Raw genomic sequence first — 26,617 nt, 5'->3', positions numbered from 1 at the left:
AGCGTGAATAGCTTGCACATGTGTTAACTGTGTTTAGCATAGCCGAGTGTTCGGTCATACCCATAAATAAAACGCAATGCGATAATTTGCTCACATTCCCGTTTATTGCAACCGAACATCTCCACTGTTTAAATAATGTCATACCCATAAATAAAACGCAATGCGATAATTCGCTCACATTCCCGTTTATTGCAACCAAACATCACAGTTTAAATAATGCGATACCCATTGTTTTACATGGTTCATTTTATATTACATCCGTGTTTCTGTCATTCATTTTACTCACAGTTCAATCACAAACACCTCCACTTCCGCATTCGGCCTCACAGTCAGAATCAGAGTAATTGTAATAGTCAAGTCCATTTATACATACAAGGAATTTGACTTGACACAATATGCTCAATGAATGAATGAAAAGGTTTTATTGCACAACAAACTAACAGTAGTATAGGACCATCATCATCATGTCATACAAGAACTATAAGAAAAACAGTCTTCATATCTACAAGAACTAAATAAAAAAATAAATTACGGTTTGATTGTGTCTGCATGAAAACTATTTAATGATAGGTATTGGGTTTGAGAAAAGGGAGCATTCAACACACTTATAATTAATGGATATATTTCTGTTTGTAATTGTTATTTCATTTACTGGTACACTCGAGGTGCCACATAATACCAGGATATACCCATACATACTCATTCGAGCTAAATCCAATTCCAATTTACATTCTTGAATGGTCATTTTTAGATGTGAAGGACCTTTATGACCGGCAATGTCACTAACTCACTCAGTCAGTAACTCAGTCAGTTAATTAATGGTTCTTGAGGCAAATTTGTAGAGTGAGAATAGATGTACTGTATTTATGTGCTGAGCCACGCCCTTTTGAAGTTCATTGGTCAAGATCTTCAAAACGCAATAAGATATCAACAAGCTTTTAATAACTTGATAAGCTTGGTCCAGTAATGATCCACAGAAAATTTGGTAGCAATCGGATCTACGGTTTAGGAGGAGATGTAAAAAATTAAAAATGGTGGAAAATCTAGTAGATGGACTTTAGTGGTTCTAGAGGCAAATTTTTACAGTGAGGATAGATGGATGCCTGTAGCAAGTTTTGTGTAAATCGGACTCACAGCGTAGGAGTTAAATGAAAATTTATCAAAATTTTGACCTTTAATTATAGCGCCCCCATCAGGCCGATTGGGGTCATATTTCTTGCTATTTCGCTTTTATGAGGACGTTATAGTTGTGCTTTTATCTTAACTTGGCTAGCTAGATAGCAAAAATTATAATTGGATATAAGTCAACGTCCTTACCTTAGCTATCTATCGATACTTGATATAATACTAAGCTAGCTAGCTTGTGAAAATTCAGTCTCTCAAAGAGAGCGCGTATCATGGGGGTAGCTATGGTAACGGGGCACGGTCTGTCAATCATAGCTAACTGACAGTTCTCATTACCACGCCCAGACGGTTCGGGTGAATTTTTATAGTGGGAAATTTAGGCTTAGAAAAATACGTTTTAAAGTACATTGAAATGACTGAAGAATAAAAAAATTATGCACATTTGTTTTGTTGTTGTCTGAAGACAACTGGGAAGTGTCACGTTCAACCACCATGGTACTCCTTTAAACATTTTTTTCCTTCTTCTTCAAAATGTACAAGCTATTGTATATTTGCAATTTTTAATAAATACTGACTGTAAAATAAATTCTGTACGCATCCATAAAATACTTCATTATCCTCATAGGGACATTTCCCTGGCAGCATGTAACATTCACATTTACAAACAGACATGTACACCAAGAAACATAAAATCATTCATGCTGCAGAAAGGCCGGGCGGATAAATACAGATAAAAATTTTACATATTAAATCAATCAATTTGCAATTTTACATAAATCTATAAATCTTGACTCTCACAAACCTATCCACACATACAGTATGTTAATGCCCCATTAATGTACTGTATGTTTGTACACTCAGGTCCAAGTTACTTGAAACAATTTAGGAAACATTTGGGTATGATTGCTTTGGAGTACAGCTTAATTTGTGTGACGTAAGATAGGCAATATTGTTTCTTTTAACTTGGTGTAATTTTGATTTCAATACTTTTAATGGCAGGCCAAAATTTTGAATGAATGACTTTTAGACAGTGCTTTGTATGTTTGAGTAACTTGGCATTTTTGTACATTGCAAATGTGTTTTCCATCAGATATCTTTGCCCTCAATGATCAGTTTTAGAAAGAGTGACTTATTCTTCACATTGCCTTAAGAAACGTTTTTGTATTATACCAGCACATTTCTCTAAGTGCTTTAGTGCACAGTAGGCATGTGCTTAAGTATTATTATAGTAGTTATAACAATAACTATTTGTATAGCGCTTTTCTAAACAAGGCTACAAATTACAAGTATAATCATCTTTAGCATGTTTCTTTTCTAAAAATCCTCATAGCTTGGACATGAGGCTTGCGTGGTCGAAACCAATGAACTGTATGAGAAGTATACAGTATAAGTTCTTATACAGTTCAGCGGTCACATATTATATACTGTAAGGTCAAAACCCATGCCAAAAGTAAAACTCGCCCGCGAGGAGGCTGCCAAAACTTTAAAAAAACATGCGCAGAGAAAAATCAAAAATCCCACTTTCACACCGAAAATTCTTGCTGCATGTGCATTGTTTTTAAAAAAAGTTATCCTGCACACGCAAAGTTTTCTTTTTTGCTCGCCAGCCTTGTAGCTATTCTCCCAACTTTTGCTATTATTCTGACTCCATAGTTGTGGCATATTGTTGTAGCTGTTCCCATCGAATATTGATATTTTTTACATTTTGTGACTGCACTAAATTCTGTATAAGTCATCTTCAGATGGTTTCTGTTGAGTACTTATACTACTACAAACATTTTATAACGGTCATGTGTGCATGTTTGTCTGTGTTGTCCGTCAGTCCGGAGTGGAGGAGATGGGGGGCCGCCAGAAACGCTTGTGCCTGGGGGCCTCATAGGACCATGATCCGTCCTGTAATGTGCACACAGTATTCTGTTCTGTAAATATACCGGTCAACACAAATATGAAAAGAACATTAAGATGGTTTTTTGCTTTTTTTTTTCCCGTTAGTACAGTAATGTAGTGAGTACGCAATGTAAAATAAAATAAACCTGAGAAAAAAGAAAAATTACTGTACTGGGAATAAACAAAAAAATCCAGGTCCCATCTCTGCTCTTAATCTGGCCACATATTCTCTTCTACGTCACACATAGTTATTTCCCTAGGCATGCAGCAGGGGAAATATCTTCTTGAGTGACCTCCATTGCTTGGAGTAGGCGCCCCACTCCTGCTCCTCCACTCCATTCTTTAGTCCCAGGAACTACTTTTCAAGGAACTAAAAGGTTCCTTCAGCCCATTGTTGTCTGTGTTTCCACCGCGGTCTAAAGTCCCGGGAAGATTAGGCAAATTAGCCCACTGACGTATGAAAAAGCGACGTTGTCATCGGTCCATCTGTCCTATGATTTCTTCTGTAACCCCATACTACCACCGAAGTAGCCTACATTATTTTCTAATAACTGGGACAGCCCGGAGGGGTTTATTCCACTTATATACAACGGATTACCAACAATGACTATATATTACATTACATTATAGGCATTTAGCAGACGCTCTTATCCAGAGCGACTTACACAACTTTTTTTACATAGCACTTTACATTGTATCCATTTATACAGCTGGATATATACTGAAGCAATGCAGGTTAAGTACCTTGCTCAAGGGTACAACGGCAGTGTCCTTACCCGGGATTCGAACCTCCGACCTTTCGGTTACAAGCGCAGTTCCTTACCCACTGTGCCACACTCCGTCCTACAATATATATGGTTACTTTTGTATTTATTGATTTTTATCGATTTAATCACCTGGAATTGAAATATTCTTCTGCAGCCGTTTGGGCATATTTTACCGTTGTCAAGCAAAACTGTAGTTGGTAGTTGAACTTGGACCGTTGTTATGCAACAAATAGGATATAACAGGCCAATAGTCAGATTGTAACTGTTTTATATATCCTCTCAAACACATTCATTATGTTTTTATGCAAACATTCACTTTCATGTATTGACATCCGAGGTGACAAAATGCATTCACATTTCCAATATAACTAGCAACAACAGCAGAAAACATGCACACGTTGTAAACAATTTGCTGTTTGATTACTTTCTCATCATCAATTCCATATAGGCTAATCGCAAAATGACAAGAATAGAACGAAAACTCGGACTTGTGTGAAAATTTAAATTAGCAGTGGTACAGCCACCGTTTGCTTTCCTTCGAAGTTACTGCTAGCCGAGCAGCGAAGTGTGCACTCCAGATGCGAACCATGCACCATAAATTAGTCCATAGTCTTCCTGGTCTTTTTGTGGAATTGAAGAATGGCAGAGTAAAATTACGGCAGTCTGAAAAAGCTAAAGGGACGATTACTAGAATTAACCTGTTATTTTACCCTGACAAAAAGTGCGGAAGGTGATTTCCAGTTTGCTTTTACTGTATCACCAATGTGAATTACGCAGAACTACCGCATACCTCACATAACCTCGCATACCAATCAAACGTTTTGAGTCAATTACAACGGGCTAACAAAGAAAATCCGGAAGAAAATATTCAGCAACCGAATTAATCCGTTTGAATGTTTTGGTACGTAATATGCTGTCCCAGCACGAATGCTTAGCATTTTATAAAACGAATACTAAAGCAAGAAAAGAACAGAAGAGCACACGTTATAATTCCAAGACGTTGGCAGGCTATAACCAAAACTAGGCTACTGCGCCGCATAACATACAAGTTTGATTTGAATTTATTATGAAAATAAATCAGTTTGCGGCTGCATATTTTTAAACATGGCGGTTGAAATAAAACACTGCAAGTAGTCGACCAATCAGAAATTTTCAGCACTTGCATCCCACCCCAAAGGTTCCGGTACTTTTGAAAAGTACTACCCCCCGAGCAGGAAAAATAAAATAAAATAAAATAAAAGCCCCCGGAACTAAATTTAGACCCTAGTTCCTGCGGTCGAAACGCACTGAGTTCCTCAAAAGGTTCCTAGTTCCGGGGTAAAGTTCCTGCGGTGGAAACGCGGCTTTAGTCCTATTCTCAGTCTCTCTCGGCCTCTGGCTACAACTTCGGCCACTGTTCCCCAACACAGAAGAGCTCAACTTTTGCCATTTTATTTGTAATAAACCTGTGATTGCCGATTGAATAATTAAAGCAACTATTTTTTGACTTGTGAAGAGTCTTTGCATTTCCACAGACAAATTTCTCTTTGTATGCATTGAGGACCATCTCATGGTATCACTTAGAAAGAATTATAACGATCCAATGTGGAATTTCAGAATAAAAGCAATTTTAAAAACTCATGCAGCAAATATATTGGCAAATTCAGATTGCCAGATTGCAAATAGTATCCCTGACAAATAATTATGATGATCCAACGTGGAATTTCAAAATAAAACCACTTCAGAAATTGCATACATTTCTTATATGGCCAAATTCAGCTTGGAATTAAAAGGAAACTTGGTGTTTCTGCACAAAAATTACACTTTGCATACATAGAAGGACATATCATAGTATGTCCTTCTATGCATGGTAAGTGCCAAATGGAAGGGGTAGGGGATGAGTGCTCTGGATATTTTTTTTTGTTGAGACTTGGTTGCGTGGTAAGCAATTGCAGCCTGCAATTATCTGGTGTTCTATCTGCTGGTCTTGGGCCTCTGAACAGGCATAGCCAAGAATACTGTACCTTTTCTTTATATTTATTTATTTATTTATTTATTTATTGTACATTTTGTTTTTATTTTTATATATTTTTTGTTTGTTTTTTTCCCTGTAAATATTTCACACGTACAACTTGTGCACCCTTAAATAAATTGCACTATTAGCACCACATTTTTTGGACTGTCTCTCATCTTCTGTGATCTCCAACCCACATTGCACCCTAACAAATCCTCTTAGCAACCTGGTAGGCTAGCACCAAGGTTTTGAATTTGATGACAGATGCAACAGGTATCCAGTGGAGGGAAGTGAGAAGTGGATGATGTGAGAATGCTTTGGGAGGTTGTAGATCAGGCAAGTTGCAGCATTCTGGATGACCTGAAGGAGCCTGATGGTGGAAGCAGGGATTCCAGCAAGAAGAGTTTCAGTAGTCAATTTAGGATTCTAACAGACCACCACAGACATTTGATTCAATACCTGGGTTCAGTAGGGGGAAAGCAAGGAGTGGACCACCACAGACATTTGATTCAATACCTGGGTTCAGTAGGGGGCAAGCAAGGAGTGGATCCTCCTGATGTTTTGAAGGAAGAATGTTCAAGAGAGGGGCCAAGGGGACACTGACCGCCCCCCCCCCCCCCAAATTTTACCCTCCTCAGTGAATCTCCATATTCACGAATGCCCCTATAATCTATAATCGCACCACTTAAAATGAAAACATACTGCATGCATTCCTGTCCACTCTGAGACATTAGGTAAAATAAAGCATACAAATTAAAAAGTAGTCACATTTTAATCCAATCAAAGAGTCCACAGTCACACAAATTAAGTGCAGTCAAGTTTATTTATGGTATGAATGACAACGTTCACAAGCATTATTAGCAGGGCATGCTAATAATTTACCAGCAACTGAGGCTAAAACGTTTTGGTGAGGAATGCAATGATGAAGAAGTAGGACGGTCAGCGGTTTTTCATTAAATATGGATATGGGATAGAAGATGTACACTGCTGACTGAACACACATGCTGCCACTTGGTAACAGTTTTCCTGTCCTGTGAACTCCCACATGCACTAGCTGCAGTGCAAGCAAGCTATGGTTACAATAGATACAAAAGATTAAGTGGTGACAGATTCTCTAGTCTACTGACATATTTTATTGCGTTTTGACTTTTTTGATGCTAGCTAAGGTATATACAGACGGGTGACAAATTAAAGGAAAAACCAACAAAGTGTCTTGGTATGTTGTTGGGCCACCGTGAGCCACCAGAACAGTTTCAGTACACCGTGGCATAGGTTCTACAAATATGGAACTCTACTGGAGGGATGGAACACAATTCATCCTAAAGATATTCCCTCATTTGGTGTTTTTATGAGGGTGGTGGAGAGCGTGGTCTAACACATCTGTCCAAAATCTTCCATAGGTGTTCAATTGGGTTGAGATCTTGTGACTGCGAAGGCCATAGATTAGGATTCACATAATTTTCATACTCTTGAAACCATTCAGTGACCATGTGGATGGGGGCATTGTCATCCTGAAAGACAGCACTCCCATCGGGATAGATGTTTCCTCATAGGATAAAGGTGATCACTCGGATATATATATATATATATATGTAGTGAGCTCCATAATCTTTAGGACAATTTTTTCTTGATTTGGCTCTGTACTCCACAATTTTAGATCAGTCATCAAACATTTCACATGTAGTTAAAGTTTTTAAGGGTATTTTTCTATGCTTCACCATGTAGAGATTACAACACGTTTTATACATAGCCCTCCTATTTCAGGGCACCAAAATGTAACGTAATAAAAGTAGTCACGTTTAGTATTTTGTCACATATCCTTTGCATGCAATGACTGCTTAAAATCTGTGACCCACAGACATCACCAGATGCTGAGAATCTTCTCTGGTGATGTGCTGCCAGGCGCCATCTTCAGCTCCTGTTTATTTTGGAGGCTAGATGGCTTCGCTATACAAAACGTATATTCAATTGAATCCAGATTGGTTGAATGGCTTGGCCAGTCAACAATTTTTTCAGTTTTTGGCCTTGAAAAACTCCTTTGTTGCTTTAGCAGTGTGTTTGGGATCATTGCCTTGCTGTAGGATGAAGTGCAGACCAATAAGCTTGGAAGCATTTGCTTGAACAGGAGCAGATAAAATGCAACTGTACACACCAGAATTAATGCTGCTGCTGCTATCTGCATGTAACCCACCTAAGGGTCAGTTAGCAGTAGGTAAATATTTTTGGGTTAAAGCTAGGTTCGTAAGGAGAGGTTATGAATGAAGAGATGGACACAATGAACAACCGGAGCCAGAAAGTAAGTGCAAAATGGTTAGAACTGTATTAAAGAAAATGTAATGACAATAGCCGGCATTTAGTTATCACATTCAAACACATTCATTTGTTTTCATATCAATGTCCTGAGTGTTGTAACTGTATTCACTGTCCATTAAGTTCTGAATGTCTTCTGTTCAGTCTGGTTCAGTTCAATTGGTCAAGTTCAATTTAGTTAGTTTCAAGTCAGTTTTGTTGGTTGGGTGCACTATTTAAAAAAAAAAATAAAGTATCAAATAACATTGTGTAATTTCTCTATCACAATCCTACCACACCAGAGTGGGGTTGGGAGAAACAAGGGGTATCAGGGGGTCCTTCCTCAAATGGATGAAGATGAATCAAGTTGATCAAGTTAGTCAGCTCGCCATCTCCCTCGTCAGGGAGAGAATCCTAGGTTCACAGGTTTCTTCTCGGGTATCCAAAAAAACCCAGCCTGTATGATAAATGGTAAATGGACTGCATTTATATAGCGCTTTTATCCAAAGCGCTTTACAATTGATGCCTCTCATTCGCCAGAGCAGTTAGGGGTTAGGTGTCTTGCTCAAGGACACTTCGACACGCCCAGGGCGGGGTTTGAACCGGCAACCCTCCGACTGCCAGACAATCGGTCTTACCTCCTGAGCTATGTCGCCCCTGATAACAGGCTATTATAACAACTGAATACTTTTCTCAATCTTAGTTTTTTTCTTTAAGGCATCATTGTAACCTCAAAAGTATAAAAGTGTTACTAATAAACCAAATAGTACACTTTATAAATGTTCAACTGTACAGTTTCCTTTTATCAAATATTCTATCACTCTTTAACCATTAATCATGAATTATGATCATGGTATTTTCCATGTAACTATAGCAAATAATTTTTTAAACCATGAACTCAATACAAATACATGGCAATAAACCTTTAACAATCAGGTAAATCATTAGTTGATTGTAAAATCATTTAAATGCATGTGAACTAACACTCTTGCATTGTCATGCACAATAGAAGATATGGCTACATCATATACCCCAATGTAGCGCACTTGCTAAGTGCTAGTGCATGGTTTCTAACAGTACTGCATTAGCTAACTTCATTAAAGTGCATAGGCTCAACTAATAGCTACCCTAAATGAGCTATAACCTACTTAAAATCAACACAAGGTTATTGCATGGCTCATTCATACATATTACATAGTACATTCATACACGTATGATAGAACTACTATAACAGTGCCATTCACGCTTTCAAATAGCAACATTCAACTTTATATGAGAAAAACTCAATAGCTATACATACCACGTGTGGCTAATGCTATTTCCAAGGAAACACGGAGTTAATAACACACATGTTGCTGCTACAATTACGATACTTTAGCAAGTTTTAACATTTAATTTACCAAGATCCCAAGGAAAGAGACTGAAGTGTGCGATCTGGAAAATATTTGGTCCCTGGGTAATTTACGGAGCTACTCTTTAGGTTTACTGCTTAAATTAACGATTATGACTTTCTACTTCTGATCGTCTTTTTCTCTCTCCCGTTCTTCCCTCTTGCTGTGCACTCTCCTGTGCGACAAACAGTCTCAACCCAGTCCCTGGGGATGGGCGGGGCTAACTATTTTCCATAATAATCTTAAAACATTACGACCTGTTACAGCCAATAAAACTAATTAGGGATGCAAAACAAGTCCTCCTAACAGTTAGGTAGGGAGCCTCCCTTTCTTAAAGCTACAGGACTCTTTTAAAGCATTGCTATTTTTCTAACGGGTTACATGCAGTTACATCATAAATAAAGACAAGTGACTCAGTACATGTGGCAGCCATACATGCCCAAACCATAACACCCCCAGAAGCCTAGAACCAAGTGTAGATACTGAAAGCTTTCTCATACCTGCACTAAGAAACAAACTGAACACATCTAATTAATCAGAAATACCTTTGAAGCCATTTGTCCCAAACATTATGACGCCCAGAAATGTGGTTGTAAGAATGTGACATGGTTCTCGTGTAAACTAATTAATACAAAAACTTTTAGGATGCACCCTCAGAAGTAAACTCGACTAACATATTTTCCTGACCAAAAATGTTCCTGCTATTCCAAAGGAGATCTCCATGTGAAAAAACATAGCTCTATTTGTATTATTATCAGGAATTGATATGGTTCAGTTTACCAGAGAATTGTAGGAAAGTGGTGCAATCACTTTTGCAGCAAAAAATTCTTTCATGCACTGATTTTATTATATAGCCAACAAACAACACTAAAATGTAATAATTGCCTTAATAATGCTATTATTGATAAGTCAATAACAATAACAATTAGCCTATAAGATGGAGTTTTTCAGTTATATGCCTAATGTCTGAGCCCTTCGTTTTCACTTGCTGCATTATTTTAAGTCAAGTCATGCACTGACTGCAAACACAAGATGAGAATGATGAAGATGGAGTAATTAAAATGGTGCTAAATGCCTAATTAGAGTCTCAAACTGGGCCATCTTGAAAAGAAATTGCCCAATTACAACAAAAAAGAAAGCTCACCACCAACAAATGACGTGATGACAAATGCAGCCAATTTTCTTATTTTATTATTTCTCTTATTGTTTCACCACTAGTTCACTAGTGCTCACTGCATGTATAATAGCCCGAGACCTTCTAAAATCATTCCAGCATGCCTGAAGACCAGTTCACCGATGCAATGTTCTAAGTGTGGTTCGGTCTGCTGTCCAACACCACTCCAAGGTTCTTGGCAGTGGAGGAGGAGGATAGTGTAGTATCACCCAGGGTGATGCAGAAGTCAAATGAAAGCAAGGATGTGTTAGGGAGGTAGAGGATCTCAGTCCATGCCAGGCTGAGCTTTAGATGGTGCTTTTCCATCTAGCTCTGGATGCCATTCATGCAAGTCGAGATTGACCTGGGGACATGTGAGTCAGTTGGGGGGGGGGGGGGGGGGGGGGTGTTAAGTGTCATCAGCATACAATGATATGACAGCCCATGGGCAGAGATGACAAGGCCAAGAGATCTGGTGTAGAGGTCCAGGTCCAGGTCCAACCTATACATGCCTTTCGAGCCCATCTATTTTTAAGACCCTGACACTTATACCCCTCTTCAATGTTCAACCCGACCTCTCAGTTTCCACCAAATGCATTTATCTGGAGACCTGCCAGTAGTCTCGTTGGTTTATCCACAGCCATAATGACCCCTCCCCTATAAGAAAAAGGCACGTGAGACAGACCCTCTAAGGCCTACCTGCCTTAGAATGACAGAGGGATGTGGCTTGCCAAAAGTTGCAGCCCCTACATCAATCTCCAGGGAGGAGCATCACAATTGCACATTTTACAGGCTTGGAGTTTAGGCCACTTTCATGTCCAAATAAGCATTAATGTCATAAAGAATCATTACACAGGAAAATGCTACATTCTAACGTTACAAGATGCCATTATGTCTACACAACACTTAAAGAATACATTCCTTTTCTAAAACAGTACTTCTGGTCACTTAAAGTCTGTGGCTTATCTAAAGTGTAAAATGACAACCAAAAGCCATGTGCCTGCCAACAGGAAAATAGTTCATTACTTTAAACACCTTTGCTCATTCGTTCTACATGTATTCATACAGTCAAATGCATTCTCTGAATTTTGTATTTTATTGCAAAACAATTAAACTTTTGTCAATTATTTTGTCAACATACAAGCATTTTTAACATAATATCAATACTGAACATACTGAACACTCAGACTTTAAATAATAAAAAAATAACAGCCATGTCTTCCATATGTACAAAGTTTTTCTGGAAGCTATATACAGAAGGCCAATTTTACATTTCTAAAATCTAGTTTTATTTGTCTTCTGTAGCGTTGCAGTGGTGAGAGGAGTAGCTATCATACCAGCAGTTAAATGGAAAAGCGATAGGGCAGCACACAGCAACACAAGCACTGCATCAACAGGAACAAGACATAACACCAGCGAAGGTCACTAAAATCTGTAAAAGAACAAAGCAAAAAATCAAAAGAGCTAAGCATCTTGATTAACTCCTAAACACAACAGTAGCTGGTTTAGGGGCAAACAGTGAACAAAACCATAATCTGCTCACAAATGTTGATGTTGCATTTGCTACAAGAACCGGCTGACAAAATCCAAGAATACAAAACATGTAGCCTAATGCATGTGCAGAGTTTTTAGGTGCAGTACAAGCTTTTTTGTGACTGAGGTCTCCAGGGGCACACCCAATGGTCACTAAGAAATAAGATTGGTGGGGGCTTCTAAACAATCAGAAACACAACAATAAAGAACGAAGGTTAACGTTTTTCAATAGAAATAGACCCATTTAGAATTCACAAAATATTTATCATATAATACCTTCAGTTAATCATCAGAAAATTTAAAGTATCATGCCTGCATTCAGTCTCTCAGAAGCTCAGAGAAGGCCCACTACAGTTTTAACCGAGAATGAGTGCTATGCAGATTATCTACTGGGTGTTAATCCTGCAGACCTCAGTATGGTACCATAGTTAAACAAACCAGTAAAAATTCTCAAAAAAGCAGTGAGATACCAGCATGCATCCACACACAGGTGTACCCAGCAAGTTCAAACATCACATTCCAGTCAAACAGAGACATACACTTCTCCAGTCTTCTATTTAATGCTACTTTAAGGTAGTATTCCACTTGAACGTAACACACACCCAAATCAGTTACTAGAAGTAATTTTAATACAATTTGTGCCCAAACAATGATCCTTGTTAAATCAAAGTATACTATGAATTGTTTTCCACTCAACTCACAGATAAGTATTAGGCCCATGTATACCATACTTTAATCTATACTGCCAAAAAATGCCAACCTCAGTTGACCAGTCAGCAAATATCTGCACATCTTTGGGTACACCAGGCAGAACACTAAAATGTCAGATTTAAAGACACAAAACAATCCTTTTGTAAACGAGAGGAAAGCAAACCAAACAGTCCAAAATGCTGATCTCTGTACAGCAGAAATTAACATCCAAGGGGCATGCATGCATAATATGAATTTCTTTAAAATCAACCCACTTGACTGTAGACTTTGTTCATTTTATCATTATTTTGCATGTTCAGAAAGGTTTTTTTTCCATGAATCAACACAACTGCTTATCAGAATGTATTAATTGCTATGATTTCTGAAGTGCAAAATACAGAATTTTACAGAAAGGGAAACAAAAGTAAACCCAAAGTATAGGACAGGACATTTCGGTATTGTGTAGTTGGGATATATGGGGCAAGAGCTTCTACTCCTGGATTTACAAATGACAGAACTGCTGTCCTGGTAAATCCTTTTAAATGTAAAAGGCTGATCACCACCTCTTTCAGTGATAATGTGTATAAAACGTGTAGAGTGAGTTTCACAATATCATAGAGAAGTGGTCCTTGGTCCTGGGCACCTACTCTGTATGCTGGTTTTTATCAAAGCACAAAGCAGGTTCAGTTTGTAGCCATTTGCTTTCAGTAAACTCCATTCATTTTACACTGATTTTTGTCAGGTTTCCACAGTCTCAGCAAATAGGACCCAACTAATTTCAGATGAGTTGGGTCCTGTTTGAATCAATTGCAATTAAAAATGAAACCTATTTCAATTGGAATTATTTGCAACAATTAGCTTGTTACAAAACAGCTTGTTATTATGGTTGGAATAAAAACAAGCATGCACAGTGCATCCCCAGGACCAGGGTTGAGAAACACTGTCCAAGATGTAATTACTCCAGTTTTCACCAATCATTCCAATTTCTGGTTAAGCTACTGTACAATATGGGAAGCTTCTTGGAGAAATTACAACTCTGGAATCTTCCAGATTGACTGGCTGGTGCCACAGCAGTTTGAGTGTCATCTGCTATTTGCAAGCAAACCCTGCTGTCACCATGGTTGAGCCCTGAAACTGCACCTTCCAGAATCTCCATTTCGGTTGACATGAGTCTCAATTAAAGTAATTTCTTATACTGTTTCCCAGCCAGTCTGAAGTGCACAATAATATACTAGGATGTGTGAACTTACATGTGTGAGCCATGCATTGATGTAACAGCTATGGCTGAAACCAATTTAGCTTGAATGGATTAGGAAGCCAGTGTTCACACTAGTGTGCATTAGTGCAAATGTGAAAGCTCTAAAGCTCTGTGGCAACACAAACAACATTACACAGCATAAACACAGACAAGAAACTAAAGGTTTGGGGGGATTCATTCTATTTTTAAAGTTAATATGTCCAAGACCAACCCCACAGTAAATCGCGTGGGAACTGTAAAGAGAGCTCTCTTTGTCATGGGTACATGCAACATTGCCCATAAGCTTAGAAGTTACACAAGGGGTTTCAAATTTTTGTTATTATAATTAGCATGGGTACACATTCTGTTGCATTTTTAACAGTACTGAAGTGTGGCTGCTCCGTTTTAAATTGAGACAATGGTGAACCAAGATCAGCTGGCTGCTGCCACCAGAAAGCGCCTCATCCTCATCCAAAAGAGGCTGATGGTCAGAGAGTTGGCCCATGCTTCCAGACCAGACAGGCCACACAAAGCGCTACACTAGTGCTGACTCAGTCAGACTCTTCTGCTTGGCTCTCAAAAAAAAAGTATTTTTCCAGTGTAGCAGAATTAAGTTTCACTCTTGAATAGGTTTGAAGACATTATCTCACTTCCGGCAGGTCCGGTGGGGAGTCTGCTTCTTCTGCATCTCAATGCGGCAGCGGCTGCGCTCATCCAGCCAAGGCAGCTCAAAGTTCCTGCAGGGGGGGACAACCAGTTTTGATAGAGGAAGGATACATACAGGTGATCGTTTCATAGGGAACAACCCACACAAGCACCTGGTGGTACAAAAATTAAGATTGCTGAGCACAAAGGCATGTAGAGGTAGAAATGGAGGACAGTGTGATGCCAGAAGTGACACTTACTGTTGTGCCAGTTTGGGCAATGGTCGGCCAAATGCTACCACAGGCAGGAAGGGTGTGATCATCAGGGACTCCACTGGACAGTGAGGAATGATAAAAATAGATCATTATCGCTGTTAAGTTTGTGTGTCTATGCATAGATATTAACAAATTAACATATATATAACAAATATTCGACCAATTTAACAGCAGAAGAGGATGAAGATTACTTTGTTTGGAGTAAGATTTGCTTGCTCTGTAAATCTAACTTAATGACATTCTTATTCTTAGTATTCACGTGATGTCACTGAGCCATGGGAATGCCCACCTGGGGGGCAAAACAAAGTTTACTAATATTGCTGACTAATGACAACACACCATATCACCGTTATCACACCATATCTTCCTACAAAATGCAGGACAGTTGTGCTACTGGATGCACTAACAGAAGAGGAGATAAGCCTGGGTTATGTTTCTACACAATCCTGTCTGAGAAGGAAAATTCAGAGAGGAGGAGAGCATGGTTAAGTGCTATTAAACACACCGATATCTGAATAGGTACCGTATATCTAATTAGTAATCTGATGAAAAACACGTTTTGTTAATGCCAAGTTCCTCACACATACAAAGCACTGTCTATAAGTCATTTGTTCAAATTGCCAAAATCTAGGCCTGCCATTAAAATTATTGATATCAAAATTATGGCAAGTTACTGTACTACAAACAATATTGGCTTACCTCACACAAATTCAACTAGCTGTATTCCAAAGCAATGCTACCCAATGTTTCCTCAGTTGTTTCAAGTCACTTGGTAGATACAGTAATGTAGTTTCAAACTAAAAATACCGCCTCGCGGTTGTATTCCTCCCCCCAACCAGTAGCCAGTTTGGATATAAAATGTCATCACTTCATCAAGGCTTCATGCATGTGATAATTCACTCCTTCCCTGGTTCCTTTTCCTGGCTAGATCAATGACTCTTCACATATTATAATTTCTAGTCACCCAGGGTTGCTTTCCAATGGCTCTCGGCACCGAAGTCTCGGGGGAGGGCTTGCATTTGAAAGGGCACAGCTTAAGTACAATCTGTAAACAATGGGGTCTAGCCAGGAGGAAAGGCTTCATGAATGTGATAATTCACTCCTTCCCTGGTTCCTTTTCCTGGCTAGATTGACCGTTTGGATATAAAATGTCATCACTTCATCATTTTATCCTATTAGACATTTGTGTGAAACTTCGTCATAATTAGCGTTTGAATTCTTTAGTTATGGCCAAAAACGTGTTTTGGGAGGTCACAGTGACCTTGACCTTTGACCACCAAAATCTAATCAGTTCATCCTTGAGTCCAAGTGGACGTTTGTGCCAAATTTGAAGAATTTCCTCAAGGTATTCCTGAGATATCGCGTTCACGAGAATCGGGACGGACGGACAACCCAAAAACATAATGCCTCCGGCCACGGCTGTGCCATCGCGGAGGCATAAAAAGCAGTTATCAGTACAGCGGAAGCGGTGAGTGTGAACCATTTTTCAGTTAAAGAAACTAGACATATCTGCCGTGAAATCATGATCTTGCAGCAGTTTCTATAAGACCAGTAATGTTATCAACCTGACCAAATCGTAATGCAGAGGTTAGAGATCAATTTCAGAGGGGTCTGTATGTGTCCTAACGTTATACACTCGGTCTGCCGTGTCGTTAGCAAGGTAGTTAGCGTTAAAAACTGAGAAAATGCGGAAACTAGTAATGTGCGGGTGTATTTTATTTGGATTTAAGAAATGTAAATTAGTTTCCCAAAAAAGATTGTACAAATGCAAAAGCAATAGTTTAAATTTTGTATTTTTAGTTAGCCAGCAAGCCAGCGTAATGAGTTAAGAGATATGCTTCAGTCAGAAGGGGGATTTGAACCCGGGTCAAAATGTGCAAAAAAAGTTCCAAAGACAAAGGCACTACCCAGTAAGTTACGAGGGATGTAGACATCAGAGATGCAAAGTTTTACTGTTTTAAATGTGCAAACTTGTAGATATGTTCATTTCGTGTTTGTAGCCGGTGTTTTTATTGGTTGATGTACGTAAAAAGACCAATGGGGAGACATATTCTTTGTGGGCTAGGAGCATTTGAGACAGGAAAAAGAAGGAAAAACTGCAAAATCCCCTAAGTTTGGGGCTTTACTGTGTGGATATGTGAAGTTGTTTGTGAATTCTGTCTTGAAATTAGGTCAGATGGTACTGAAATTAATGTTTTAAGCACTGAGAGTCTGTGGTCATTGTGGTTATTTCTGTAGGGAAGCCTGAAAAGTGTCAAACTCTCTGTGTTTTATAGGTATGGGGCATGCCTCCCCACCAAGCCGTAGCCGTAACTAGGCGGGATGGCATATCTGCCATCCAAATATTCACACATTAATTGGCCACTTTATCAGGTACACATCATACAGGTGTGCCTATACTGTCATAGCCCACTGCAAAAAATAAAGTAAATAAGCAAATGGTGTCATAAGGTTGCTATGACAGGTAAAGCAGGGTTAGCCACATAACTAGCAAATTTAAAGCAACTCTGACAGCCACTCAACAGCCAAGTTGTGTCAAGAACGGTAAACTTAGTTGTATGTTCTATGTTCGATTTCAGAGTGACAATGGATATGTCCAGCTTTGGGGGAAAAAGATAACGTCACATCTCGTTTGGCAAAAATGACACCATTTCAAGCACTTAAATTGTGTCTAAAATAAACAATATGTGAGGGACTTTTCTGTTTTTAAGGATGTGAATAAATCAGCTGGTACTGTATATGGGTCACACATGCCGAATGCATGCAGCTTGTATGCATATCTTTGTTTTATGTCTTTTGAGGTGATCAAAATGCACGTTGGCTGTAAAAAAAAATTTTAAAAATGAAAATTTTACAGGTTAGTGGGGCAGCTCATTACAGTTTCCAGTGTTATCGTCCCACACCTTCGTTGCGGTCACATGACTGAAAACTATGAACATCATGCCACGGAAGTGGATTGTGAATTTAAATGTGAGGAGACAAAGGAGAAATGACAGGTCTAGAAAAAGGCACTGAAGATGAGCCTAAGTTTTGGCTTCAGCTGATTGAGTCATACCGTCCTCAGTATCTGGGTAGAAGGACAACACCTCTGGCTCACTCTCTTGGATGCCCTTCTTCTTGTTCATGCGTTGCTGAAGCCGCTGGAACATGCGCTGTTCACGGATCCTCTGAATGTCCCACCTGAAGAGGAAAGAGACAGGAGGGCGCCAAAGTGGGTGAAAGAGGAACAAGACTGTCATGAGAGACGGGGACCGAACATTGAGAAGCATCACAAAATAAAGGCAAAAGATTAATGTTTAAGGGCACTATGTGGAGGACAGTAAGGATAAAAAAGTAGTGGCAGCAGGACCAGTATGATCTGAAAACTAGCACAGATGAGAAATATGCAGATTCAGGGAAAAAGAAGAGACATGACAAAAATTCCAATGGATCTTACCTTTTCCTTCTCTTCTCATCCAGCTCTAGCTTTGCGTGACGTTTCAAAAACACACTGTCATCCAAATTCTAGATGGGAGAAGGGGAAAGCCAGTATGAATTTTCTGGATCCCTTGTGCTTTGTGGGCATTCAATGTTTCCTCACTCACCTCAGGGATGTCAGCGATAGCCTCCTCCTCCAGGGGATCCATGCAGTTATCTCTCCAGGAAGGGACTGGAAATGCATAAAACAAAACTTACATTAGCTGCAACATTCATATCATTAACTCATATTCAATCTACAAAGGCATCCAGAACGAATAACCATAAAGGGTCCAACTACCATATGTTAAAAAAAGGCACGGGTTAAGGATATTCCAGTGTGAAGAAAAGTTTAGATTCACTCCAATCAAGACTCTTACACTTACTGGGCCCACAACCTTATTGAATGGTCTGGTGTGGGTTACCCCCAAGGGGCACAGCTGGGGCAGCAATGTGGAGAAATGGATAGGATAAGAGACACTTCACCAAAAGGGCTTACAACTACTGATCGCCTAATTAAGACACTGAATGTGAATTGTGAACTAAGAACTGAGTTAGAGGAGTAGTACAGAAGCAAGCTTTGGGTGTTCTAGATAAGGGGACCTGCTAAGTGTATGTAATGAAAAGGCAAGATGCTAAACTCACTGGCCACAATCTCCTCCTTCTTGGGTGAAGGTTCGCGCAGGGGGGAAGGGGGCGCCTGGTGCCAGCGGCATAGGTACATCTCAGTTGTGGACATGTAAGGTAGCTCCCCCATCTGAGCAGCAGTGCTCTGGGGATCCTCCTTGACTGCTGGTGGAGTGTCTCCCTGCATCAGGGGCCGGGATACTCCCATCTTCTCTGGGGTTTCCTTGCTGCGGAGTTCCCTTTGGAAGGGAGAGCCTACCTCAGAGTCTGACTTCTGTGGGGAGAACTTGGAGGACTTCCCCCGTGACTTGGGTGTCTTGGAGTCAAGGAAACAAAACTTCCTAAATAAAAAAGACACGGGTAAAGAAACAATTAAGTCGTTGCTTGAATTTACATGGTTCTTAACAGTCCATTGCCACCACAAACAACTGTTTGATGAGGGTGTTTCAAATTCTAACTGAGCATCTGCCAGTCCCTGTAATTCAACTCACGTGTACTTTTATAAAGGACTTAAAAAATGTCTGAAGTACACGGCATGTTAAATTTAGATCAACTTGGCCATTAACTACACCACCATTTTTGGTCCGTACCTCTTATGGCCTTTGCCACCTCTGCCAAAGGAGATGGCCTTAGGGGTGTGGATTTGTGGGCTTTCGCTTGATCCTCCTTCCAGAAAATCCTCCCTGTCAGGTGTCCAGGGTTCTAGTGGCTGGAAGAGCCGTTTGTCACGAGAGTCCTTCTTTACCAGCTGCAGACGGCGTTCCATACGCTCTATACGGGCCAACAGCTGCAGGTAGACAATTTCAGAAGTTTCTACAGGGTAACACACATGCTATATAAGGATTCACAATTTTCTGTGCACACCTTATGTACAGCACTCAGTTTCAGAGTTCAAAAAGTACAAACATGCTGAAGAATTCTTAAGAAAAGCAATCATCCTCATTTACATCCGAAACTATGTACTACGCACATTGCCTCTCAGAAAGCAGAACCCTCCTTTTGCCAATCATACATATTGAAAAGGAAAAAGGGGAGACACAGTAAAATGTTTTGGGGTATCGTTTTGTACCTTATCGGACCTGTCTTTTGCAGTTGTTCCAATGACCTTCGGTTGGCACTTTTTGTATGTTACTTTAGATAAGTTTCTGCCATATAAATGCAATGTAATGTAATGCTTAAGAACAGCCTTAAACTCACCTTACACATTAGTCGCCCAATATTACATCATACATAGCTGCTTTAGCATTGGGTACATAGTGTCCATAAAAACTGCTTCAACATCAGCTTATCTGACCCAAAAACCTTTGACAAATGTTCAAAATGCCTAAAATAAGTGACTGGCATAAATTCATGTTAATTTTCTGTAAATGAACCATGTCCAAAAGCTGGTCTGGGAATAGTGCAGCGATAGCAATTAGGAAAGTAACAACCACTACTACCTTTAATCAGCTTTAATGTTGTTAAGAGAATTATTTTTCGGGTGCTGTAATGGTCTTGCTAGCAAATGTTCACTTTGCAATCTTTTGACAGCCTCTATGGGTGCAGCACATATCAAACTACTTAAAGTGGATAAATTGGCCATTTATCCAGACTTGTGTACCCCAACTAAACATCATACTGCATAAAACCAAAGTCAGGGGTTAATTCCTATGATAGGAACTCACTTTAAATGGAATCCCCCTTCCAATAGTCATATAGCTTTGTCCAAGCAATACCAAAGGTGAATATTCAAGAACTGGCCTAACTAATTATGACAAATTGTTCACTGAATTACTCAACAGATTAAAAAGTTAAGTGAATGGTGTCAACTTGGCATGAAAGTGTTATTGACCAAAAACTACAAAAGACCTGTCACACACGCACGCACGCACATATAGGGTACATATCCTGACGGGTGACAAACTAAAGGGCAAACCAACATAAACAGTCTTAGTCAGGTGTTGGGCCATCATGAGTTGCCAGAACAACTTCACACATCACACATGCACTCACCCACTTGTCGAGAATATGGTGAAGGAGGAATCATCTGACCATATCACTTTTTTCACATCTCTGTAGTCCAGTGCTTATGGTTTTTACACCACTGAACCCTCAAATATGCATTTGTCTTTGTAATGAGGGGTTCCTGCACTGCAACTCTACTATAATATCCTACTCTAGGTAGTTGTCAACGGACTGTTCTTGCTGTCGCAGTCTGATCATGTCCTGCATTGACATTCTCAGTCACCTGAGGAAGAGTAGCTCGTCTGTTATTCCTTACGTATCGCAAAATCATGGTCATCAAATGTGCCCTTCCGACCAGAATTTCCAAGCCTATTTACTAATGTCTTTCCTATAGATCTAAATTCACGGTCACTTTAGACACTGTTCCTATTGAAACACTAGCCAGTTGAGCAGTCTTTGTGACAGAAGCTCCTGCCACCCGTGCCCTCATAATGAACCATCTTTCAAAATCACTTGTATCTTTTCCTCCTGCCATCTTGATCCAAAACCGAGGTCAACTGGGCCGGTTAACATTTTTATACATACCACAGAGCATGATAGGATGTTAATTGCTTAATTGAATCATGCAGTACACAGAAGCATCTGCATTCGTCTTGTTTCTCCACTTAATTATTCAGGGTTTTCCCTTTAGTTTGTCACCTGTGTGTGTGTGTGTGTGTGTGTGTATATTTATTTATTTTTTAACTTGGGCTAGTACAGAGTATTTCAATCATAGTATTCATGCCAAAATAACACACACACACACACACACACACACACGTATTTGGGTCTGTATGCCACAATTTCACATTTGTACATTTGTAATCAAACAATTCACATATGGTTAAAGTGCAGATTCTCAGCTTTTATTAAAGAATGTTACTTTTTGGTAAAATATGCATTTTGGTTTCCCTATATACACAGAAGACACAGCACTTTTTTATACACAGCCCCCCCCCCCCAATTTTAGGGGACCATAATGTTTGTGACAAATGGCTTCACAAGTGTTTCTTATTATCAGTTATGTTCACTTTCTTCCTTAGAGCAGATAAGAGACCTTTCAGCATGTAATCCTCATTTTATGCTTTTAATTGCCTTTGGAGTCTGTTATTGGCATTTGTCAACATGAGGACCAGAGTAGTGCCAATGAAAGACAAGGAGGCCATTATGAGTTAGAGAAATAAAAAACAGACAGAGACATAGGCCAAACCTTAGGCTAACCAAAAAACTGTTTGGAACATCTTTAAGAAGACAGAGAGCACTAGTAACCTCAATAATCGCAGATAATAATAATGAAGAAAAACCATAAAACACCTGCCCGACATATCAAACACTCCTCAGAAGACAGGCGTGGATGTGTCAGTGACTACTGTCCACAGAAGACTTCACGAACAGAACTACAGAGGCTAAACTGCAAACCACTAGTTAGCAGCATACACAGGATGGCCAGCAAAGCCTGTAGAGTTCTGGAAAATAGTCTTGGACAGATAAGATCAAGATTCACTTGAATCAGAGAGATGAAAAGAGCAAAGTATGTAGGCCAAAAGGAACTGCCCAACATCCAAAGCATACCACCTCATCTGTCAAACATCGGGGTGGGGGCCATATGGTTTGGGCATGTATGACTGCCACAGGTACTGGCTCACTTGTCTTCACTGATCTTCATTGTAACTGTTGATACCAACAGAAGAATGAATTCTGAAGTGTATAGAAACATCTGTTAAAATTCTTGTAAATGCCTCTATTTTATTTTATTTTGTTTTTTAAAGACCATGTCCTGTAAGTGTGGTGTATTTGTCTTTTCTAACTGTTTTTAATATCATGTACGTATCTGTAGCGTCTTGTCATTCTTCTAACCATTTTAATACCATGTAAGGTGACCTTGAGTGTTCAGAAAGGCACCTGATAAATAAAATGTATTATTATTATTATTATTATTATTATTATTATTATTATTAATAAACTCATAAGATGGCTCTTCATCCTACAGACAATTATCCAAAACATACTGGCAAAGCAACAAAGAAGTTTTTCAAAGGCAAAACTTAGAAAATTCTTGACTGGCCAAGTCAGTCACCCGATCTGAATCAAACTGAATTGGGGTACCATATGCAGAAGAGAAGCCTTAAGGCAACTAGCCTCCGAAACAAGCAAGAGCTGAAGATGATTGCAGTACAGGCCTGGTATAACATCACCTAAGATACTCAGCACCTGGTGATATCTAGGGGTCGCAGACTTCAAGCAGAATTCAAAGGACAACCCACAAAGTACTTTGACTACATCACTACTTTCATTAATATAACATTAATACATCCCAAATATTATAATGCCCAGAAATGGGGGGTTATGTATAAAAAAGTGCTGTCATTTCAACATGGTGAAACCACAATGTATAATATCCTAAAATAAAAGTTAAGAATGTGTACTTCAAGCACATATGAATTGTTTGATTGCAAGCCAAATCAAGAAGAAAAAATAAATCATTTTTAAAAACCCAAACATTATGAAGAGCAATGTAGGCGTGTGTATTATATATGCGTATATATATGTGTGTGTGTGTGTGTGTGTGTGTGTGTGTGTGTGTGAGATATATATATATATATATCTCACACATGCATATATACACGCACAAAATATTGTAAAAACTAAAGCATTAACATTGCAGAATATTGCACTGATTTTTTTCATGGTTAATGTTCTACTGCCAATGTTGTGGTTGGCTGATCAGGCATTGTATCTAGCACAATTAGTTGACCTACTGTAACTATCATGTTGTAGTACATTGCACCCCCCACTAAACTCCGCTACACACCCAGCTGCATTGCAATGCACCTTTAAGGTAACCCTTTCCATACCGTCTCCTTGTCCGCTTTGAGCTCATCTATTTCCTTGTCCTTGGACTGCAGCTGCTGTTGCTGTTGTTCTATCAGGTCCAGTTGCAGCAATAGGATCTGGCGGAGACATGTAGCTTGAGTCGGGGAGTGGCTGGTAGTTTTCCGGACGTTTTTCCACTTGCCTTCCGAGCTGAGCTCGAGCGATGGTGTGTTGTGAACTCCTGCAGCCATAACCCCCCTGTCACTTCCCTCGGTTGCAATGTCCCGGGAGCTGCTGTTAGCGTTCACGGCGGCTGGGTCCGTCTTATCCATACTGTTTGTCTGTCCAAATAGGGTTTTGCTCTTTACCGGGGTGCCCTCGCCCCCCATCTGTTTATCTGGGGCTGTCAGGGCGCCCAAGCTCACCCAATTCTCCTCCTGTCCTACCACTGCCCCCGCTTTGTTCAGTCCAGCCGCCACAGGGGTCCGAGCGGCTTTACTTGCGTGATTCAGATTCAGTTTCTTGGATTTCAGAAGTTGCTGACCGCCCCCGTTGTTGTGGATGTCTCCAAGCACGTCGTGAACGTCGATTACGAAGTCGCAAGGCTCCCTCTTGATGCCGATAGAGTTGGTGGTTGCGGCTTGCGATTTGTCCGAGTCGATTTTCTCAGAATCCAGTTTATATCCAGCAGTGGCAAACACAGTAGATCTCATATTCATGGCGTACCCGGCTTCTACTCCGTAAAAACACAGTCTAACAACCTAACACAGACTTCTTTTAATTTTTGGTTCGTTTGACTTCAGGGACAAATGAACGACGGCCAGGTTAAAATTCCAAAGGATTTATTTGATTTTTACGAACGCCAGCTAAAGTTAGAGAAGTTATTTTCCACCAGTATCATTGGGGAAGGCCATCGGTGACCAGTTTTCCTCCTGTCAAAAAGATCAAGGATCAAAGTTAGAATAATTTGAAATTACGTTAGATCAGATGTTATCGATACCTTCTGAGTAATTACAGCATGAAAGCTGAAAACCCATTGGATTAACTAGCCTACCATACGTTATACTCGGTTAGTGGTCTGCAAATCAGTTAACTCAAGAAATTTGTAACATTAAGCTGGTTAGTTAAACGGCAAACGTATATCTAACTTGCATGCATATCAACTTACCTTCCAAATGCCTAGAAAAGCGTTAGCTAACTGGCAAGTTATTTAGCTAGCGTTTCTTTCCGTTAACATAACTTATCGCTTCCCATCGGTGAACCAACTGCAGCCTCCATTTTCTTCACGGACAAAACTCCATCAATCTGCAGCAAGACAAGACAGACACAGCTTGTTTTTAAAACCGGCCCCTTAAAACCGCCGAAACATCCAGCCTACCAACAGAAGATAATCTTTCCCCTCAACCCCCTCTTCTTAGCTATCATATTTTATCTCCGATTTCTTACAATAATTTCCTCTTTTTGGTTAGCAATCCATTATGCGCATGCGAGCGAGCTAGCTACAGCCCAAACCGTATAACATCGCTCTTTGTATTAAGCACCTAGCTAGCTCGCTAGCCATTTGTTCGAATGCCTACGCGTGAGGGCTGCCGAGTACAACCAGCAGCTCCTCCATTTTAGATCAGCAGCAAAGAAAAACAATAACAGTCCCTTCAACTAGCCAATACTTCGCTTGACAGGGCGCATACGAGACTTCGAAACAGCATAGGTCAAGCTTATAATGGTATTTGTACATTCGAAACTTTGGCTGCTATTTTCACTGTATATAATTTACGTTGTTTACGATTATTAGTGGCCCTGCCCATTCACCAGCTCACCTAATGCCTTCATGTTCCACTCTCTTGAGGACTTGTTTAAAGTGCCAAGAAGAGCGCATGCGTAACGTGCCTAACCTTCGTTTCCGTGTTAAAGGGGACATGTGACGTCATATGAGACGTTAAACAATTTTATGTCAATATGATAGCTATTTATGTATCATTCCGTGGTTAATATGGCGAGTCGTATTATTTAATCATCTGATTTGTCTTAAACGTGGCTGTCTTTGTCTATGGGAGGAAAATTACTCATGCGGAAAGCATGCAAGCTCCACACGGATTTGAACGAAGGATATCACTTGAGACGACGGTCCTATCCATAGATATTGGGATGGCAGGTATGCCATCCTGCCAAGTTACGCCTTGGCGGGGGTATGTCCCATACCTATACAGCACTGAGAGTTTGGCACTTTTCAGGGTTCCCCACAGAAATAACCACAACAGCCACAGACACTCAGCCCTTAAAAACATTACATTCTGTACATTCTCACCCCATTTCAACAGACAGAATTCATAAACAACTTCACAGGTCCACACAATAAAGCTCCAAACTAAGGGGATTTTGCATTTTCTCCTTCTTCTTCTTCTTCTTCTTCTCATTCTTATTTTTCCTGCCGCCTATCCCACTAACAACATGTCTCCCCATTGGACATTTTACCGACACCAGCCAAATCTTCACCTACACGACCCAATCAAAAACTCACATACACACGCAAAATACCCATACCTTTTCACTCTGAAACATTTCCAGTTTAAACAGCTAGTCTGCCTGTGGCCTAGTGGGCAAGGTTACAGTATTGGGGACATGGTGTCCTAGGTTCAAGCCCAGCTTGGAACACGTTTCTGTAACCTGCTTTTACCCTCACTAATAATTGTCTACTACTTCTCAATTATTGCTTTTGCACCATATCTACCCGCCGTTCACCAAACGTATACAC

At 39.8% G+C, this 26,617-nt stretch overlaps 1 protein-coding gene across 2 annotated transcripts; it reads right to left on the bottom strand.

The window, feature by feature from the left end:
* Window positions 1–11,682: 11,682 nt before the first annotated feature.
* Window positions 11,683–25,762, bottom strand: msl1b (MSL complex subunit 1b). Of its 2 annotated transcripts, none has more exons than XM_035404539.1 (10): window positions 25,683–25,762; window positions 25,034–25,170; window positions 23,907–24,797; window positions 19,659–19,855; window positions 19,087–19,409; window positions 18,570–18,634; window positions 18,422–18,489; window positions 18,041–18,165; window positions 14,971–15,043; window positions 11,683–14,802 (listed from the first exon to the last, which is right to left on the bottom strand). In XM_035404539.1, exons 3-10 carry the CDS (start codon window positions 24,582–24,584, stop codon window positions 14,712–14,714), a joined length of 1,620 nt encoding a protein of 539 aa, XP_035260430.1. In that variant the 5' UTR covers window positions 24,585–24,797; window positions 25,034–25,170; window positions 25,683–25,762; the 3' UTR covers window positions 11,683–14,711. The 2 variants fall into 2 exon arrangements, with proteins under 2 accessions (XP_035260430.1, XP_035260431.1); XM_035404540.1 differs by lacking the exon at window positions 25,683–25,762 and adding an exon at window positions 25,312–25,460.
* Between the last annotated feature and the right edge of the window lie 855 nt (window positions 25,763–26,617).

The sequence above is a fragment of the Anguilla anguilla genome, chromosome 2 (genome assembly GCF_013347855.1).
Source record: "Anguilla anguilla isolate fAngAng1 chromosome 2, fAngAng1.pri, whole genome shotgun sequence".
Lineage (NCBI taxonomy): Eukaryota > Metazoa > Chordata > Actinopteri > Anguilliformes > Anguillidae > Anguilla > Anguilla anguilla.
This window is presented reverse-complemented; position numbering and strand designations above follow the sequence as displayed.